At 42.3% G+C, this 20,735-nt stretch overlaps 2 protein-coding genes across 2 annotated transcripts in view; one reads left to right on the top strand and one right to left on the bottom strand.

The window, feature by feature from the left end:
* KIF4A (kinesin family member 4A) overlaps window positions 1–8,750 on the bottom strand; it is a 146,532-nt gene extending 137,782 nt beyond the window's left edge. The window contains exons 1-3 of the mRNA XM_049767403.1: window positions 8,602–8,750; window positions 8,388–8,502; window positions 1,452–1,642 (exon numbers count right to left, since the gene is read on the bottom strand). Coding sequence (XP_049623360.1) covers window positions 1,452–1,642; window positions 8,388–8,502; window positions 8,602–8,721 — 426 coding nt within the window. The 5' untranslated portion in view covers window positions 8,722–8,750. The remainder of the gene's footprint in view (window positions 1–1,451; window positions 1,643–8,387; window positions 8,503–8,601) is intronic.
* A 513-nt stretch (window positions 8,751–9,263) lies between these two features.
* Window positions 9,264–12,608, top strand: PDZD11 (PDZ domain containing 11). The gene is made up of 7 exons (XM_049767380.1): window positions 9,264–9,411; window positions 10,230–10,329; window positions 10,904–10,987; window positions 11,338–11,394; window positions 11,854–11,952; window positions 12,183–12,243; window positions 12,407–12,608. The coding sequence occupies exons 2-7, from the start codon at window positions 10,243–10,245 to the stop codon at window positions 12,439–12,441; spliced, it is 423 nt and encodes a 140-aa protein (XP_049623337.1). The 5' UTR covers window positions 9,264–9,411; window positions 10,230–10,242; the 3' UTR covers window positions 12,442–12,608.
* Window positions 12,609–20,735: the final 8,127 nt, after the last annotated feature.

The raw sequence follows: 20,735 nt of genomic DNA, 5'->3' as shown, positions 1-20,735 counted from the left end.
ATTTTGATACAGGAGCAAGAAATACAAAGTGGAACAAGGAAAGCCTGTTCAACAAGTGGTGCTGGGAAACCTTGTCAACTGCTTAATACCATGCATTAAGGTCAAATCAAAATGGATTGTTACAAACCTTGATACCTGACCTGAAACCATAAAGGAAAATGTAGGCTGAATACTCCATGACACTGAAGCTCAAGGAAGAAACACCACTGGCCAAGCAAGTGAAAGCAAAGATACTCAAATGGGACTACATTAAACTCAGAAGCTTTTGTGCCTGAAAGGAAATAGTGACTAGGATAAAAGACTATACACAGAATGGGAGAAACTATTCACCCAATTAACTTATCAGATAAGGTATTAATTTCTTACATATCCAATGATTGAAATTTACAAGAAAAAAATCTAACCCCATCAAAAATGGTGGAGAAAAATGAACAGATATTTCCCTAAAGACAAAACAGAGATGGCCAAATGGCACATGAAAAAAATGTTCTTCAACATAAGGGAGATGCAAATCAAAACAACAATGAGATACCATCTCACATCAGAGACTAGCACACATGTGGGGAAAAAGGGACTCTCATTCACTGCTGGTATGAATGCAGACTGGTCCAGCCTTTTTAGAAAACAATATGGACATTCCTCAAAAAGCTAAAAATTGAGCTTCCACATGACCCAGCAATATCATTCCTAAAGTATACATACCCCAGAAACACAAAATCACAATACAAAAATGCCCTCTTCACTCCTATGTTCAGTGCAGCACTATTTACAATAGCCAGAATCTGAAATCAATCCAGGTGCCCAACAACAGATGCGTAGCAATAGAAACTGTGGTGCATATACACAATGAAATACTGTGCAGCTACTAGGAAAAATAAAGTCATGAAATTTGCTTACACAGGGATGGACATGGAGACTATTATGTTGAGTGAAATGAGGAGAGAGAAAGGGGTAGACAGAATTATCTCACTCATTTGTGCGATATAAAAAATGAGATAGTATGATAACAATACTGATATTTATTCACTGTTATAACCCACAAACCTATGCATAGGTGATCTGAAAGGCCTATTGAATTAATATATTCGAACATACTTACTCAATCAGCTTATCCAATTTTTAAATTATTATTCATGAAGCACCCATCAATATTATCACATTAGCCTCAAACCACTTATGGGAAATAAAAAATTGACAAACTAAAGAAAATCAGTAATAGAGGCCAAACTGAAATCAATAAACTTCTATCACTATGTCTTATAGAGCAATGTAACACCTCAAATAATCAGATTATGCGACAACATAGAAAGAATAACTGATGCACCTGATAGTAAGTTTTCTCTATCAATTTGCTATAATGCAAATTGCTAATTTGAGTTTGGCTATGAAAATTTGACTTAGATGCCTGCCCACTGATTAGCTTGAATTCAAGACAAAGATAAAACATTTACCTCTAAGTATGACACTTTCAGGAAAAATTCAAAGTCACTCCTTTGATCAATTTCTTTGAAAAGTAGTTGTATTACCCGTGGAATAATTCCAACTGTTGATTCATTCACTTGTTCTGCAGTGAATGTGCTTCCCATTGAATAGGTTTTTCCAGAGCCAGTCTGTCCATAAGCAAGGACAGTAGCATTGTAACCTGGTAAAATAGAAGACACAAGCATAGTAGTGCATAAACACATAAAAACTGAATCAATATACTGTTTTCTTCAGCATGTATTTGTAACAAAATTTACATTACTCTCTTAAGATTGGGTCTTACAGGATTTGCAGGAATAACGAAGTTTTATGGGTGCCATGATAATCAAAAGAAAAAAAACTGGGGCCCGGAGAGATAGCACAGCGGCGTTTGCCTTGCAAGCAGCCGATCCAGGACCTAAGGTGGTTGGTTTGAATCCCGGTGTCTCATATGGTCCCCCGTGCCTGCCAGGAGCTATTTCTGAGCAGACAGCCAGGAGTAACCCCTGAGCAATGCCGGGTGTGGCCCAAAAACAAAAAACAAAAAAACAAAAAAAAACTAACTCCAGAACTGATGTCCCTCCTGATAGCACTTAAAAGCTTTGGGGTCTCCCTTTCTGAGTAATTTAAATCATGGGTATTAAATAAAAGCCTTAGAAGCAACATAAATAACAGGGATTCCAGTATACATTCAATTAATAGAATCTTCATTTCACAAGACAACAAATGTTGCTTTGGGCAGTGAGAGGATCTAAATTTTCAGATGATATCTGAACTTTATTATTAGGCTCTCACAGAACTATTATCAAGAATAATTCAACCAAGGAACCAGAGCAATAGCACAACAGGTAGGGCATTTGCCTTGCATGTGACCAACCCGAGTGAGGATTGATACTTGGGCATCTCATATGGTTCCTTAAGTCCACTAAGAAAAATTCTTGAGTGACCACTGCCAGTGTAGTTAAAAAAAAACAATAAAAGAATAATTCAGAATTGTCTTTGCTTTGAAATACTATAAATATATAAATTTTTTGTATATAGTTTATAGAAATAAGATCAGTTAAAAATAATTGTCAGGAGACTGGAGAGATAGTACAGGTGCTAAGGTGCTTGCCTCGCATGTGATCAATCAGGGTTCAATCCCTACCATCTATATCCCTTGAGCTCCATCAGGAGTGATTCCTGAGTGCAGAGCCCTAAGTATTTCCAGGTGTGACCCAAAAACCAAAACCCCCAAAAATTGTTAGGCTTAAGTAGTATAAGAAAAGAATAAATGGTTATACATTATTAATATTGATATTTAATAAGATAAAAATCTTTTCGTGCAATTTTTGCAAGTGTCTGGCCACAATAGATCTTAGGAGTACTACAGAATACTAGGGACCAAACCTGGGGTTCCTGCATGAAAAGTGATAAAGCACTCTAAGCTATGTTTGTAGCTCATGTCTGTAGCTATCAAGAACTAGAAGCATGACACTAAGAAAAAACTATAAATGCAAAATTATTTGAAGGTGGAAGAAACATGATCTCAGGGAAATCTGTCACTTATTGGAGTGGTAATAGACATGGTTTTTTTATTTTGGTTTTTGGGTCACACCTAGCAGCACTCAGGGGTTACTCCTGGCTCTATGCTCAGAAATCGCTCCTGGCAGGCTCAGGGGACCATATGGGATGCCGGGATTCGAACCACCGACCTTCTGCATGCAAGGCAAATGCCTTATCTCCATGCTATCTTTCCGGCCCCAATAGACATGTTAAAAGGAATGTATTACTTAGGGCCCAGAACTTGTCTTAGAGGTAGAATACCTACCCAGTCTGTGTGTGTCCCATGAGTTGAATCTCTGCAATGTTCCCAAGTCATTGAGCACTGCTGGTTTGGTCCAGGTGCAGCACTGCCAGTACAATCTCTGTTGTCACAGTATAGCCAGAACACCCCACACAACCCCACACCAATAATCACAACATAATCATGTGTGAAAATATTGTAGCTAAAGTGTGTGTAACCTGTGGTGTTCCGTGACCAACGGTGCAGCCTCTAGACTGCAGCACTAACAATGGGAAGGGAAAGAAAGACAAAGGAATACAGACAAACTTTCTCTGTTAAATGAACATCAGTGTTCACATCAACACTATTTTTGGGGCCAGAGAGATAGCATGAAGGTAGTGCTGATGTTCTGAAAGACATGATGTTATACTGAAATTTTCACTGTAACTGACTACTAGTATCACCTGGCATAACTTTAGAGCATGAGAGTAACATTCCATTACCTTCTTCAAAACCAAGATAGTGGGTAAAACAAATTTCCGCACTTTCTACAAACTATTCAGGGCTCTGTAGTATTAGGGTTTGTGTGTGAAGCAGGTACTGCTTGAGTTAGCTGAAAGTACTACCGTAGTTTTGCCTTTTAACCAAGGGCAGTGTTAACCAAAAACATATAGATTAGTGTGAATAAATCCATGCTCCATAATCTCACAGGGTTGGTTCCTCTGGTCTTCTGGGCTGCCAGTGAAATACCACTACTCTGATTGTGGAGCCAAATGCCCACCCATGTGCCGGGGACAGTGCCAGGGTAGCACATCTATCAAATAATAAGGCAAGTGTCCTAAGGTGAGCTCAGGGAGGACAGAAACCTCCCAAGAAGCAGAAGGGCAAAAGCTCACTTGATCCTGATTTTCAGTATGACTAGAGACCATAAGAGCGGGATATCATGATCCTTCTGACCTTTGGGGTTTTAAGCAGGAAGTATTAGAAGGTACCACAGGAATAACTGGCTTGTGGTGGCCAAACACTCATAGTGACATCGCTCTTGTTTTGTTTTGTTTTTGGGCCACACTGGTTTGATGCTCAGGGGTTACTCCTGGCTAAGCGCTCAGAAATTGCCCCTTGCTTGGGGGGACCATATGGGACGCTGGAGGATTGAACCGCAGTCCTTCCTTGGCTAACGCTTGCAAGGCAGACACCTTACTTCTAGTACCACCTCGCTGGCCCCAGTGACATCGCTTTTTGATCCTTCAGTGTTGGCTCTTCTATCATTGTGAAGCAGAAATCACCAAGCATTGGATTGTTCACCCACTAACAGGAAACATGAGCCAGATTTAAACCATTGTGAGACAGGTTAGTTTTACCCTACTGATGATGTGTTGCCATGGTAATCCTGCTCAGTGTGAGAGGAACCAGAGGTTCAGACATTTGGTGTATGTGCTTGGCTGAGGAGCCAGTGAGTCAAAGCTACCATCTGTGGAGTTATGACTGAATGCCTCTAAGTCAGAATCCGACCCAGGCGGAACAATCCAGCAGAGTGGCAGGAGCCTTGGTGGGCCCTGGATAGCTGTCCCCGCTGTCTCTGCCCACGGGCTATGCCTTCTAGCCATCCCTTGCCTCACTTCAGGACCAAGGTCCAGTGAGGAGAGCCGCTCACCTCAGACCCCCTTACCCCTGGCATAACTTAAGTTTGTAGCGAACCTGGTTGTAAACTGTTCACAGGTGACCTGCTTCTGGGTCAAGGTTTCATACAGAGCAGAGCACTTCCCTTGCTGCAATCTATTGAAAGTAAGCTCTAGACACAAATGTATGTTTGTTTTATTTGTTTTTGGACCACACCAGGCAATGCTCAGGGATTACTCCTGTTTCTGTGCTCAGAAACTACTCCTGATGGGATTGAGGGACCCTAAGGAATGCCAGGGTTCATGAAATCTGGGTCAGCTGTGGGCTCAGCAAACACCCTCCCCACTGTGCTATTGCTCTGGACCCCTCCTAGGTCTGTATTCAAAAATCACTCCTGGTGGTACTCAGAGGAATACTGGATGCTGGGGTTTGAACCCAGGTCGGCTGCATGCAAGACAAGCACCCTACTTGCTGTGGGTCTTTCATATGTAAAAGAGAAAGCCATCATTATTAAGGCCAATATGGCTATATTGTTTAGGATGAAGGCTGGTTAATTCAACAGATTAAAATCCCTTTCTACAGGGCCAGAGCGATAGCACAGCGGTGAGGCGTTTGCCTTGAAAGCAGCTAATAAGGACAGGCATGGGTTTGATTCCCAGCATTCCATATGGTCCCCGAGCTTGCCAGGGGCGATTTCTGAGCACAGAGCCAGGAGTAACCCTACGAGCCACCAGGTGTGCCCCCCCCCCAAAAAAAAAGAATCTCTTTCTATTTTGTTTCCTCTAAAACTGTATTTTAGTTCTCAATTTCTCAAATTAAAAATATGAAATTAGGGGGCCAGAGAGATAGCACAGCGGCATTTGCCTTGCAAGCAGCCGATCTAGGACCTAAAGTGGTTGATTCCAATCCCGGCATCCCATATGGTCCCTGTGCCTGCCTGGAGCTATTTCTGAGCAGACAGCCAGGAGTAACCCCTGAGCACGGCCGGGTGTGGCCCAAAAAGCAAAAAAAAAAAAAAAAAAAAAAAAAAAGAATATAAAATTAGGAGCTGGAGTGGTAGCACAGTGGTAGGGCATTTGCCTTTCATGTGGTTGAGCCAGGATGGACACCGTTTCAATTGCTGGATCCCATATGGTCCCCAGTGCCAGGAACAATTTCTGAGTACAGAGCCAGGAGTAATCTGAGTGCCGCCAGGCGTGGTCCCCACAAAAAATGAAATAGTGTTGTGTAGTGATATGAAGATATATTCTAAGAAAGATGACTAGATGGCAAAGGTTCTAGAAAACAGATTGTTTCAGAAATACTTTATTTTGGTTTGTTTTGAGGCCACATCGAGCAATTCTCAGAGGTGACCTGGCTCTGTGCTCAGGAATTACTCTGGTATGAGATGCTGGGGATCAAAAGAGGGTCTGAGGACTGGAAGGCACACACCCTACTCACTGTCCTATCACTCTATATTTCACTATATATATATCACTATATTTCCAAAATATTTTAAAGGAACTGAACAATGGTTATTTAGATTTAGATTAATATGATGTTTCACCACATATGTAATTAAAAATTATTACTTTAAGTAAAAAATCCTATCAGATAACATCTTAATAAGATGACCTAAATAAATGGAGATCAGAGGACAGTAAAGTGACAGGGTACTTGCCTTGTGTATGGTGAATCTGGTTTGATCCCTGGTATCCCATATGGTCCCCTGAGCTCCACCAGAGGCAATTCCTGAGTACAGAGCCAGGAGAAACCCCTGAGCATTGCTGGGTGTGGCCCAAAACCCAAAAGGATTCTAAATAACATCAAAAGTAGTGGAACAATCAAAATATTTTTAGTATGTTAGGATTCAATGAGAATAACAGATCACCACTTCTGTGACATCACTGTTGAAAACAACCTAAATTTAGGTCATAAACACCGAAAAAATTGAGAAACATTCAATAAAATAACTGGCTTATAATCTTGAAAAGTGTCCTCTTCATTAGAATTAAAAAGAAAAAGTCCTGGACCTGTATCAATAAGTATAGCAGGTAGGCACTTGCCTTGTATACAGCCAGCCTGGTACCTCAGATGGGACCCTGAACACAGAGATATCAGTAAGCCCTGAGCACTGCTGGATGTGCCTCCATCAAAAAATAATACAAGAGGCCTATATGTTAGAATAAAGGTGGCTACAAATGGCAGCATAATAAAATACAACCTGTGACTCTGTACACAATCCTTTTGCTCTAAATAACATTAAAACAATTGGTGAAACTTGAATGGGTTTAGAAACTAGACAGTAGTAATACAGCAATGCTAATTCGAAGATTTTTATGATTACATTGTGTTTATTTTGTGTTGTGTATGGGACAAACTCCTTGTTTGTAGGAAATATACACTAAATTATAGGGAGGAATCAGGTCCACACTCAACTTGCTCAAGAAACAGATTTTATAATTTTCTCCTAATATTTCTCTAAGTTTGCTTTAAATTTAAATTGTTGAAGAAAATTTTCAATGTAGAACTAGAGATATAGTACAGAGGGTAAAGTATTCATAGGTATTGCCCATGATCACAGAGCCAGGAGTAGCTCCCAACTACCTCTGGGTATGATCCAAACTCACCCTAACCCCTGAAAATTTCTCAATGTGCACCAAGATATGAATAATAGTCACTGTACTGCTAATAATCAGTGGTACACTATATAAAACTACAATGCTAAATTAGTGTTGTACACTGTAATAGAATAATAGATGCCTCTCAGACACTGCTTTTTTTCAGAATTGTATGGTCTTCAAAAACATAAAATTGAGCACAGTATTTAGGGACTTGAAGAAAGACAACCAGGAAATAGTGTACATACCATTAAAGAGTTGTCATCCAGGTTCCCTATGCTGTGAATTTCACTTCAAATCCATTACTGTAGTTGGTTTTCTGTGTGAAGCCACAGAACTGCTTACTACATACATATTTTTACTTTAATTTTTTTTCTTCAAAATCCACATTTGAAGGCTGGAGTGATAGCACAGCGGTAGGGCATTTGCCTTGCACACAAACTGGAACAGATGCAGGTTCAATCCCTGGCAACTCATATGGTCCCCCAAGCCTGCCAGGAGGGATTTCTGAGTGCAGAGCCAGGAATAACTCCCTGAGCGCTGCCGGTGTGGCCAGACAACCCCTCCAAATCCACATTTGAAATATTTCCTATGTACAATTGTGCATGTAGTCATCTATTTCCACTCTTGCCCCTGAATTTTGAACTTTTCCAAAGCTCTTAAGCTATATTCTTCTGCATGTTTTTCAGTGCCTGGGTCCCCAATAAGATGATCACCAGCTGTTTCCATAATAAAACTTAAGAGACTAACCCCAAAAGTATGTTCAGGTCAAATATAAGAACCACAGAAAGGACAGAAAATGTAGACAAATGACACTGGGTCAGATCTTAGGCTGTAAGCACTTTTGAAGGCAGGACTCATGCTTCACACACTCCTGTATCTAAGCATAATCTCTGATAAAGTATATGCTCTGGAACAGTCTTAAGAATGAAAATATTTACCTCTAAATATGTCTTTGATGAGTGGCGCAACGGCTGTATTGAAGACTTCTTCCTGTTCAGTTGTGGGGTCAAACACAAAATCGTAGGTAAAAGATTTGTCAGTGCCAACAACCACCTGGGAAGACGAAACAAGAAATGAGAAAAAAGAGGCTGTAAGGCCCCAACATTGCAGATCGGGTCTGGCTGGGAACAGGCCCTGGGCTCGGTTACCCACCTGGGGTTCCCCGGGTACGAAGGAAAGGCACATCTGGCAGCCCTCGCTAATCTCTTTGGAGACCAGAGGGCGACATCGCAGGGCTACTTTGACGGGAATCCCCTTCACGTCTTCCTTCATGATCCAGCTTCAGCAAGGCCTCTGCGGGGTGCGGGCGGGGGAGGCAGAGGAGGAGTCTGCAGGCCAAGGGGGAAGTCAAAACCGGCTGCGGTCGAATGTGGGGGGATCGCGGCAGTGGCGAGTCCGGGCGGTGGCGAGCTATGGAATCGAGCGCTCGCAGTTTCCTCTCCCAGCTGAATCGCAGCGTCAGGACTCACTTTCCTCGACTCGGCCACGGCCGGCCAGCTCGGCGCTCCCACGCCGAAGAAAGCGGAACGGCACTGAAATGCAAACGAGCTAGCGACCTGGAAAAGAGAGGCTAGGAGCGAAGAAGCTCCCACCCCTTCACTCCCAGAAAGAAGGCGCCTCTGCCTAGTCTCCCGACGTCGCGACGCGAACCTAGATTTTAACCGCCAAGTTTTAAATGAGCCCCAGAGCAGCCGGCCAATCGGAGCGCGGGCGACCTGGAGGCGGGACACGCACAAGGCAGCGTGCACAGGAAGAAGCGCTGGGAAAGGGCGGGACGTGCCTGACGCACGCACTCCGCCCCTGGGCGGCATCGGAATATCCGGTTCCGGCTCTGGTTCCCAGCTCGAATTCGCTGGGAGCGAGCGACCTGTGGGCCGGTGGAGCTTTGCGGACCGAAGACTTGAGAGTTTTGCCGCTTGTTGGCCACTGAAGTCAGGCAGACGACAGGGTAGAGACTGAAAGGTAGTGAAAGGTGGCGCCGGGGACTCCCACCATTACGGATTAATAGGCACTGTGGGGTTTACCTTGCCCACCACACCTGTATATACCTGTGAATACTTTTATTCCTATGAATAATTGGAGCCAGCATTTTTTGGGACTTCTACAGTAGATCTTTTTAGACTTAGTCCTGATTTCCATTTCTGTTTTTGGTTGGTTTGTTTTGGGGCCACACCCGGAGGTGCTCAGGGATTACTCCTGGCTCTGCGCTCATAAATCGCTCCTGGCAGGCTCGGGGGACTATATGGGAGGCCGGGGATTGAACCCTGGGTCAGCCACATGCAAGCCAAGCGCCCTACCTTTGTGCTATCACTCCAGCCCCAAGATTTCATTTTCTGTAGAAGGAAAACAGGAGTATCTGTTTCGCAGGATTGTTGTGAGAAAACAATCTATAGAATATCTGAAATTTTTAGTGTCCAGGAGTTCAGCAGTTTATCTTCTTTTTGTTGGTTTTTTTGGAAGGAGGGCAAGCACACCCAGCAATTACCAGGGGTTACTCCTAGCTCTGTGCTCAGGAATCACTCCTGGAAGCCTCTGGGGACTATATGGGATGCCAAGCATTAAACCTGGGTTGGCCGCGTGCCAAGAAAGCACCCAACCCCTGTACTAGCTCTCCAGCCCCCAGAGGGTTTTTTTTTGTTTGTTTTTTTTTTCTTATAATGTCTTTTTCATCTGCAAATCTGGAAATGGGCTGGATTTATAGACAGTCTTGGGATGGACTGAAGCTGTCCGATTTCAACCATTTTTGTCTGCATTATTGATTGACTAACCTTCCTTGTCAGGGCCCTATCCGAGATGGATGGCCGGATTCCTTATGATGACTATCCAGTGGTTTTCCTGCCTGCTTATGAGAATCCTCCAGCATGGATTCCTCCTCATGAGGTAGGAACACTCCCAGGGGTCTCAAACTAAATTTACCTGGGGGCCGCAGGAGGCAAAGTCAGGGTGATCCTTGAGTGCAAAGTCAGTAGTAAGCCTTGAACATTGGGGGGTGTGACCCAAACAACTAAAACAAAACAAAACAAAAAAGATTCCTCTAGGGCAGGGCTACAAAATGTTGTATGGAGGAGTTTGAGACCCCTGCCTAGGAAAGAGTTTTTGTCCTGGTTACTGAGTTGATAAAGGTAGGAGAATTCCGGATTTTGAAAACTCATTGGAATGTGAATCTTGGCCCTTGTTTGCGTTATATCATATAGTCAAGACTATTGGGAGCTTTTTAAGGAATCCTCCTACCAGAGACTATTCAGCCCAGAGAATTCTGAAAATTCAGGAACCCACTATCCTTTTTATTGTGGTAAAGAAGTAGAGTGCTTTGGGCTATTTGCATGTCCCATGTTACCCATGTGAACAGTATTATCTGTTGTACTTAAACTCAGCCTATGCCTTTAGAGTGATGTATTTGCTTTTCAAGTGGAGTAGGTAAAGTCTTAGTCTAACAGTGAGCTCTCTCTTACAGAGGATATACCACCCAGACTACAATAATGAATTGACTCAGTTTCTACCTCGAATTGTCACACTGAAGAAGCCCCCTGGAGCTCAGGTGTGTTTATAGAAAAATTATAGTTTTCTTTATTTTGGGGGGACACACCTGGCAGTATTATTTGGCTCTCCTGGTGTGGTGCTCTGAAGTTGCTCCTGATGGTGCAGGGAGACCATGTAGGTATTGTGGCCCCAATTGTTCCTATTCTAGTGTAGATATGTACATACCAAGCCAAGAAGTTGTGAAAGGTTGGGAGATGAATTGGGAAGTAAGGGAACTTTTCCTCTTATGAGAGTAAAAGCTGAAATGCTACTTACATAACTAATGACTTCTCTCTGAGAGACATATAATACTAGATATTCCTGTGTTCCCTCTCTATATTAACTCCCCATTCTATATTCTCTTAACAGTTGGGATTTAACATCCGTGGAGGAAAGGCATCTCAGTTGGGCATCTTCATCTCCAAGGTGCGTGTACCTAATAGGCAAAATGGATAGCTACTTATTTTTGTTAAGTTATTAAATTGCTGAATTCTGATTTCCTGCAGTCTAGATGAGGGATGATTCAGTAGACACAGAAGTGCATAGTGGGACATCCTTTACTGCGTGAAACTTTCCACCTGGCAATCTATCTTCCATATATATTCTTTTTTTCTGCATTTCATTTGGGCCACACCCATTGGTGCTCAGGCATTACTCCTTGCTCTGCACTCAGAAATCCCTCCTGGCCAGCTCAGGGGACCACATGGGATTCCAGGGATCGAACCCAGGTCGGCCACTTGCAAGGCAAATGCCTATCCATCGTGCTATTATTCTTGCCCTCCCTATATACTCTTGAGTTCTATCTTTGTCTCGCTCACATTCATTCCACTTGCAGGCTTGGAAATGATCACACAACAACCACATATATTATTTCCTTACCAATAGGTGATTCCTGACTCTGATGCACATCGAGCAGGACTTCAGGAAGGAGACCAAGTTCTAGCTGTGAATGATGTGGATTTCCAAGATATTGAACACAGCAAGGTGAGTATAGCACATGGACTGTGGTAAGTCAACAAGCCATCCCAGATGAAACAGATCGGATATGTTTAGCTTTATCTCTAACTTGATAACTACTCTTTTCTGATGAAGTAGACAAGAAGGAAGGTGCTTTTTATAATACAGAAGGTTTTAGTGACAAACTCCATTCCATTGTTAGCATTCTTTACTAGATCATGCCTCTTCATTTGTACCAGATGCTATGTTTTTTACAGGCTGTTGATATCCTGAAGACAGCCCGAGAAATAAGCATGCGTGTTCGCTTCTTTCCCTACAGTAAGTATTGTGTATTATCCCTCGTCATTAATTATCTGGAAGGACTCTGGATAGGAAATTTGTAACTACTGATTGCAATTCTCACAAATTGAAAATGGGGAGTTAGGAACACAGACTTGAAAATAACCTGGTTTCCCACTCCTTTTCTTTTTCTTCCTCACAGATTATCATCGCCAAAAAGAAAGGACTGTGCACTAGCATTGAAACCTTCAGCCTTCCACATGGAATCTTCTAGAACAAGCTAGCTTGACCCTGGGGAACACTCAGGAAACTACTCTCAGTCTCTCCATTATATAGTTGAATGGGGAGGTTGGGAAACAGTGAAGCCCTTATACTAAGATAACTAAATAATTTCATTACCCAAACTATACCGCACTTTTTATTCCCTAGTTTTTATTGTGGGTGAACCATACCTAGCCATGCTGGTGTCTATTTCTGATTCTGTGTTCAGCTGAGATACTTACATGGTCCTAGGGATCAACTCAGGGTCAGCAATAATGGCCACATACAAGGCAAATGCTTTAACTCCTAATCCTTCCCCCATCCCCTAGTGTTGTTGTTTTGGATCCACACCCAGCTGTGTTAAAGACTACTTCTGACTCTGTTCAGGGATCACTCCTAGGGAATTCAAGGAACCTTATGGGGTGTCCAGGATCAAATCCAGGTTGGCTGTGTGCAAGGCAAGCACAGACCCACTCTACACTCTCGCTGGGCCTATTCCCTGTTTTTCAAAGTGAGCTTTATTTCCTGAAACAGGAATAAGGGTGATGAGAGCTAAGTATGCTCCAGCCTGTGGAGAACCCTGCTAGAAAAGGCAACAGATAGTTATTGAACACCATCTGTTAGGCAATTACATATACCTTATTTTTCATACCATAAGATACACTTTTTCCCCAACAAAAGATGGGGGGAAATGTCTGTGCATCTTATGGAGTGAATGCCTCCTGGAGCTGAAGCCTGAGTGCAGGGGAGGAGAACATATACTTATCACTTGACATCCGCAGTGTTACACCCCTTTTTCTGTGCAGGCATACCACATAGTATGAGCACTTTCACCGTCACATATAGAGTTTCATTTAAGATTATTTGATCGCTACTACGACTTTTATTTTTTCATATTAACAAAAAAGTATTTTTATTTTTTTATTTTCTGATATTAAAAAAAGTTAGGTAAATGTGTTTAACCAGCTGTGGACCAGCATATTATAAATATACTTCAATATATTTCAGCCTCGCAGGCTGATTGTTCTCAGCCACCATCTCCTGACAGTGTCTTGCGTTGCACCATTTGCTTTAGAATATTTTTTCCTTGTTTTCCTTGTCTTAAAACTATCTGCCTCTTATGGTCAGGTATGTCTTATAGAGTGAAAAATATGGTATGTTATTAGTTTCAATAGAGTATAAAAATTAGTTTTGGGGGTCAGAGAGATAATAGCAGTAGGGCATTTGCCTTGCACGTGTCCAATCCAGGATGGATGGTGGTTCAAATCCCAGCATCCGATATAGTCCCCTTTCTGCCAGGAGTGATTTCTGAGCTCAGGGCCAGGAGTAACTCCTGATTGCTGCCAGTGTGACCTAACCCCCCCCCAAAAAAAGAAATTAGTTTTTTTTAAGAATCTTGGGACCTAACATCAAATCTGATCATACTTTTCTTTCTTTTGATTGTTGGATTACTCCTAGCTCAGCACTAAGGGATCAATCCTCATAGGGATCAGGAGACCATATGTGTTGCCAGAAACCAAACCTTGGTCATGTCCATGCAAGGCAGGTGCCTTACTGTACTATTAATCCAGCCCAAGCCTCAATATCTTATCTCAACTTTATCCCAACTTTATACTACTAGTCTTTAACATGCTTGGAGGACTATGAATTACCCTCTTGCTCCTATCCTTTACTCCCTGTAGTAAAACCCAATGCTGAGGAAACTGACTTTCAAATGACATTGGGTATAACATGCTATTGAGACAAAAGTTAAACGCTCTCATTAATAGTTCTTCTGTAGGTCAAAAGAGGCAATTTAAGAAGGAACATAGTAACTCAGTTGAAAGTAATCGCAACACTAGACAGTCTTCACAACTATCTGCTCAGATCAATTGGGAAGCTCAAAATCCATAGCTACAGTATAATGGGAGAATGGGAAAGGAATATTAGAGGAACTAGTGCCTACCCCCATGAGCTTAGAAGATTTCTCTTCAAAGCGAACTATTGTAGTTTTCTCTTCTCTTTTTACAGATTCTTTGATTGAATATAAACTGTAATGGAGAAGTTTAGATGTATTTCTTTTCAGGGGCAGCAGTAAGAAAGTTTGTTTTTAGCTTTTAGGTTGTAAGGTACTGCGAACTTCTCCATTTCCATCTTCCAATAACCTACTATATTTCAATTTCTTAGTTGCCAATTCAGTTTTGAGGATTTAGTCATGTTCAAAATTCCTTTTCAGATTTGAAGTTTTTCTTGTTTTTGGTTGAGGGGGAACAGCTGGTTATGGTCAGGGCTCACTCCTGGCAGGACACAGGAGACCATATAGGGTACCTGGAAGAAAACACATGTTGGCTCTATGTAGGGCAGATACCCTATAAGCTGTACTATCATGTTGGCCTCAAGATTTGAAGTTTTATGAGGTAGGGGATAAATGTACCCATGATAACAATCTTAAATTTTCTTTCAAATAATTCTGGGAAGGTTGGAGATCCATGCATCTCAAGCTGAGATGTATAGTCTCATCTCTCCCCTTTGAAAACACCTGTTTTCTCTCTTGAACACTTTTCTCTCTCTCGCTCGCTCACCATACTTCTCTTAAATAAAACTTTTTTTTCAATAAAAAGAAAGAATTTTGGGAAACTTAAATATTTATTTTCAGGCTCTTTCATAGAGAAAGATTTTATTTGTCTGAGTCAAGCACCCTACCTGCTGTACTTTCTCTCTGGCCCCAAGTACTAATATCTCTTATGAACAGAACTGGAAATAGAATTAGTTTAGCTATTTCTTTTTCATTTTTGGAGGGAAGGGTGGGAGCTGAGGATTACTCCTGACTTTGTGGTCAAGGACTATTACTACTGGGGTTTGGGAGACTGAGGTGCCAGGAATTGAACCAGAGGCAGCTGCAAGTGCCTTATCTCCTGTAGTATCTCTCCAGCCCATAATGTAGCTATTTTTAATGCTTGCTGGGAAATCTTCCATTTCTATACTTCTCTATTGCCCTCTGTAACTAACAGAAGACACTATAGGCTTCTACAAGTGTATTTTTAATTTGGGGGGGGGTTGGGCCGCACCCTGTGATGCTTAGGGGTTACTCCTGGCTATACGCTCAGAAATTGATCCTGGCTTGGGGACCATATGGGATGCCAGGGGATTGAACCATGGTCCATCCTAGGCTAGTACCAACAAAGCAGATAGATGCCTTACCACTGCGCCACTGCTCTGGCCCCTCTACAAATGTATTTTGTGATGTAAATTAGGTAATTACTGAGTCTTCTGATGTTGAGGATAAGAAGCCCTATGTATAACAGGTTTTTCCCCTAAAGGAATATTTTTTATTAAATTACCATGAAATAGTTCAAAGTTCATGATAGTAACGTTTCAGTCATACAATGTTCCAATACCCACTCCTTTACCAGAGTTTATTTCTCACCACCAGTTTCCCCACCCTCAGTTACCCTCTACAATCTACCCTCACAGCCTACCTCTCTGAAGATATTTTTCTTTTCCTTTCCCCCACTTTTTCCTTTTATGCACTATGATTTGCAATTTTGTTACTGAAGGGGTATCATATTTTATTTCCTTTCAATTCCCAGTTCTTGTCCATAGGTATCATTTTCAACTATTATTGTCATAGTGGGCCCTTTTCTGTCCAAAGTGTACTTCCCCCCACCATTTCTATAGCTTTTGATATTATTTTCAAGCTGTTTTGGGGGGTGGTCCTCACCTAGTGGTGCTCAGGCGTTACTCCTTAGTGAAGAGCCAGGAGAAATGATATAGGACTGAGGATCAAACCCAGGTCAGCCACATGCAAGGGAAGCCCTGTTCAAACCCTCAGCTGTCTTTTTTAATATCCTGCAAATGATAAAGACAATTCTATAATGCAGAATTGTTATCTGCAGTCCTATGTTCATTGCAGCGTGATTCACAAAGGCCAGAGAATAACTGAAAATAATAACTCAACTGCCCCCAAACAGATGAGTGAATAAGGAAATTATACTATATCAACACAGTAGAATACTATGCAGCTGTTAGGAAAATGAAGTCATAAAACTTGACTATACATAGAGACATGGTGATTATCATGCTGAGTGAAATGAGTCACAGGGATAAGAGGTAACAAGTTTTAAAGGAATCATTAAAACCTAGTCAAGATACAAGCTTGAAACCATCTAAGAATGCAGCTTGCCTTAGCCCTAAATTTGATCTCATTCTAAGACACTTGAATGGTCTAGGACGGTCATCAGCATAATGCAATTGCATTGTGGAAATAATAGGTACAGTATGGGAGAACGCACAAAATAAACTGAGTAAAAGACCAATCTTTTGTTGCAGTTGTAAATAAGAGAACAGGATAATAATAGGTCTTACAAGAACTTTCCACTCAGCACCTATGGAATGCAACAAGGAAAAATAGCAGTTTCTGATAGGGGAGAGGACTAGTACTTAAAAACATAAGTGGCATAAGTTGATCACATTGGGCAGATACTACCTTAGCAATCAGTAGGAGTAACAGCATTTGATGCCTGGTGCACTGGTCTCCAATTGAATATAAACTGCACTGAATGAGTTAAAGTTGACTAGGAAAGATGACTAGAGTTCAATTTCAACTCTCCGGTGAAACTTAGGAGCTAAAGAATTCTAATCTTAGGATCTCATTCCCCTAAAGGCAAATACTGAGCTAAAGTGTATTCAGTTAAGTGGCCAATGTACTCATAAATTTTCGTGGCATGGGACATGCTTAACATCTCTTTTGAGAAAATAGTCTATAGGGCTAGATGGGCGCAGACATGGCAACCTAGTTCATCTTTTGGCCCCTTCCCCAATAGCCAAGTCAAAAATACCCCTGGAGCTCTGAAAGAAAAATTGGAGGGCATGTGGTAAGGAATGAACAAGTTTAAGAGAAAAGGGGTGGGGCCGTGCGGTGGCGCTAAAGGTAAGGTGCCTACCTTGCCTGCGCTAGCCTTGGACGGACCGCGGTTTGATCCCCCGGTGTCCCATATGGTCCCCCAAGCCAGGAGCAACTTCTGAGCACATAGCCAGGAGTAACCCATGAGCATTACTGGGTGTGGCCCAAAAATAAAAAAAAAGAGAGAGAAAAGGGTAATTGGGGCAGGAAAAAGGAAAAATAGAAGACTGCTTGCAAGAGAACAGGGAGGTACAGGAAGGGAAAGGAAAGCTGGAAAAGTTAAACTATGTTTCCTCTGCATTACTAAAAAGTACACTGTAGTGGAGCTCTTTACATGTTTTCATGTCATAAAATACTAGTGAGATAGCTAAGGAACTTGGCCTCTTGTTTTGGGGCAACACTCAGCAGTTCTCAGGGGTTACTCCTGGCTCTGCTTAGGAATCACTCCTGGCAGGCTTGGGGACCACATGGGATTCTGGGGATCGAACCAGGTCGACCATGTGCAAGACAAACATCCTACCCACTGTGCTATCGCTCTGGCCCCTGGCCTCACATTTTCTATTACCTAACCACTTCTGTAGTAAGCAGGAGGAGGAAGGAGATAAGAAGCTGAAGCTTAGATAAAGGGTTCTTCAGTTCCCTGAAGTAATATATCTTGTTACTCATCCTTCCTTTCTAACAGCCCCTATACATATCCCTTGTAACCTAGGGATGCAATCTGCCTCTTTATATACAGTTGCAATCCAAACTGTCAATCCCACAGCCATGAGATCAGAACTGCATGGTTACAGCCCTCAGGATCAGTTTCTGAGTCTATCTGAGCTGAATCTGTCACTATGAGGTGGCTTTTGGATGCATTAGACTCGGCAGCTTGACATCAACAACACTACAAGAATCCCAAGGCAAGTTACATATTCCCTGTCAAGTCTATTTTCTGGGGGCCGGTGAGGTGGCACTAGAGGGAAGGTGTCTGCCTTACAAGCGCTAGCCAAGGATCAGAACCGCGGTTCGATCCCCCAGCGTCCCATATAGTCCCCCCAAGCCAGGGGCAATTTCTGAGCGCTTAGCCAGGAGTAATCCCTGAGCATCAAACGGGTGTGGCCCGAAAAACCAAAAAAAAAAGTCTATTTTCTGAACCCCTCTCCTTGTGTTTCATCCCTTAGACTCTAAGGCTTAGAGGTTCGACTACTGTCTTTACTCAGTTCTTTGGTTGCCTTTCTCTGTATCCTTTCCCTTGTCCCTTTGTTTACCTTCTTACCAATCTCTTACCAGACTGTTACATTCTCTAGGCTGTTGCGAATAAAATGACTCCCTAAAATTAGAAATGGGGGGCTGAGGAGATAGCACAGAGATCAGGAGTGCACACTTTGTATATACAAGATCATAATTTTATTTTTTATATATATAATTTGATTCTTAACGCCACATGCCCTCCTGGAGCTTTCTGATAGGCAGACACTTGAGAGGCTTGGGAAACACTTGAGTAACACCTGTGGTGGACCTGGTGACCTGTGGCACCACAGGGCTTGAGCATATTGTCTTCTTTTTGTTTGTTCAGGTGGGCACACAGCCAGTGGTGCTCAGGTATTACTCCTGGCTCTACATAGAGACCACTCCTGGTGATGTTCAGAAGTCAAATGACCAATTATTAAAAAAGATTATCAATGAAAGTGGCAACTTGATTTTACTTAAGAATGAGATCATTAGAGGCCGCAGTAACAGCAGCTGATCTGGGATGAACCCGCTTTTGATTCCTGGCATCGCATATGGTCCCCTGAGCCTGCCAGGAGTGATTTCTGAGTGAAGAACCAGAAGTAACTCCTGAGCGCTGCCGGGTGTAACCCCCTCCATGAGATCATTACCCTACTCAGCTGAGTGTGAGGGTTTTTTTTTTGTTTGTTTTGATTTTGGTTTTGGTTTTGGTTTTGTTGTTTGGGTCACACCCGGTGACGCTCAGGGGTTACTCCTGGCTGTGTGATTAGAAATCGCTCCTGGTTCGGGGATCAACCGAGGTCCTCCCTAGGCTAGTGCACGCAAGGCACTCCCTGCGTTACCGCTTTGGCCCCCGAAAGTGAGTTTTTGGAAGGGACAATGGTGTGCTCACTGAGCTCCCAAGTTTGAGAATCTGAGAATCTGGTCTTGAAAGTGGTATGGGGATCAACTTGATTGAGTCAATGCAGCTAGAAGAAAAGCACATTGGAAACAGACGCTGTCCAGACAAACCCTGAATCCCCACTCACTTTCTACAGAATATAATCAGGTTAACTCTTATTTTGTAGGATACCAGCCTTTACTACAGCTTTTAGTTGATTCCAATACTAAGACTAGAACTAGAGGTAATAGTATTCACTGGTGTGTGACTGGAGGACTTGGGGGGTAGTCATTAATTCAAGCCCCTAGTCCATTTCTGTACCATGTGTTTTCTCCTGGGTTCTAAGGTCTCTTACTCAAGGAGAATAGTTCCTCTTCCTAAAATCCAATTTTACCAAGTCACCCTCTGTTCAAGAGCTTATCTTACACTGTTTAGCTTCAATGATTCTTAAAAATTGGCTCCACCATGCCTCTCTTTTTCTGCCCTAATTCTCTAAGGCCTGGGATATGACATACTAGTGGTCGGCAACCTTTTTTTTTCAACTGAGCCAAATCTCGCCAAAACCAAGATTGAAATTTATTTTGAGAGCCACACAGAGCGTGTACTGACAGAGGCTAGGAGCAGAGTTCTGAGTCCTGGAGCGACCGCCTGGCACACAGAAGAGCCAAACTAAAAGTGTAAAGAGCCACAGGTTGCCAACCAGTGAGACAAATTTGTCCTCGGTGTTCAGAACATGCCACATGGATACAGACCTTCTAGCCCTTACCCATGCTGTACCCCTATGAAATTTGTTTCTGTTGCTACCTAGATCCTACATGCTCTTCAAGATATAGTTCATTCTATTTTCTGTAGGAAGCCCATTCACTCCATGCTGTCTTTCTTATGTTGAATTTCTAATTTGAATATCATGTAGAAACCATTAGATTTCATTTATGTTCCTCTTTACTCCACATCTAGACCATAAATTGGCTTAAGACAGAAACTACTTTCTTTTCTTAAATTTTGGTTCATACCTGATTGTGCGAGGGCTTACCCCAGTTGTTCTTAGGGCTTACTCATACTCATACACAGATATTGCTCCTGATTAGCTTAGGGATTTATATGGGGTACTATATGCTATACTACTCTGGCCCCCAGCAGAAACTATCTTAAACCTTCTTTGTATCCTCTCACATTGTTTAGCATTGTCATGAGCATGCTCAATAAAAACCCACTGATAAATATGGTCAAAATAAAAATTATAAAATAAAAAATATATAATAAATGACCCCAGACTGTAAAAAAAACCCACTGATA

Source organism: Suncus etruscus, chromosome X (genome assembly GCF_024139225.1).
Source record: "Suncus etruscus isolate mSunEtr1 chromosome X, mSunEtr1.pri.cur, whole genome shotgun sequence".
In the NCBI taxonomy this organism is placed as follows: Eukaryota; Metazoa; Chordata; class Mammalia; order Eulipotyphla; family Soricidae; genus Suncus; species Suncus etruscus.
This window is presented reverse-complemented; position numbering and strand designations above follow the sequence as displayed.

Excerpts from the sequence above, each read along its gene's own strand:
- PDZD11 (XM_049767380.1), top strand. The coding sequence starts at position 10,243 with ATGGATGGCCGGATTCCTTATGATGACTATCCAGTGGTTTTCCTGCCT. Across the intron at positions 11,395-11,853 it reads TGGGCATCTTCATCTCCAAG|GTGATTCCTGACTCTGATGC; the intron begins GTGCGTGTACCT and ends CCTTACCAATAG. Across the intron at positions 11,953-12,182 it reads AAGATATTGAACACAGCAAG|GCTGTTGATATCCTGAAGAC; the intron begins GTGAGTATAGCA and ends TGTTTTTTACAG.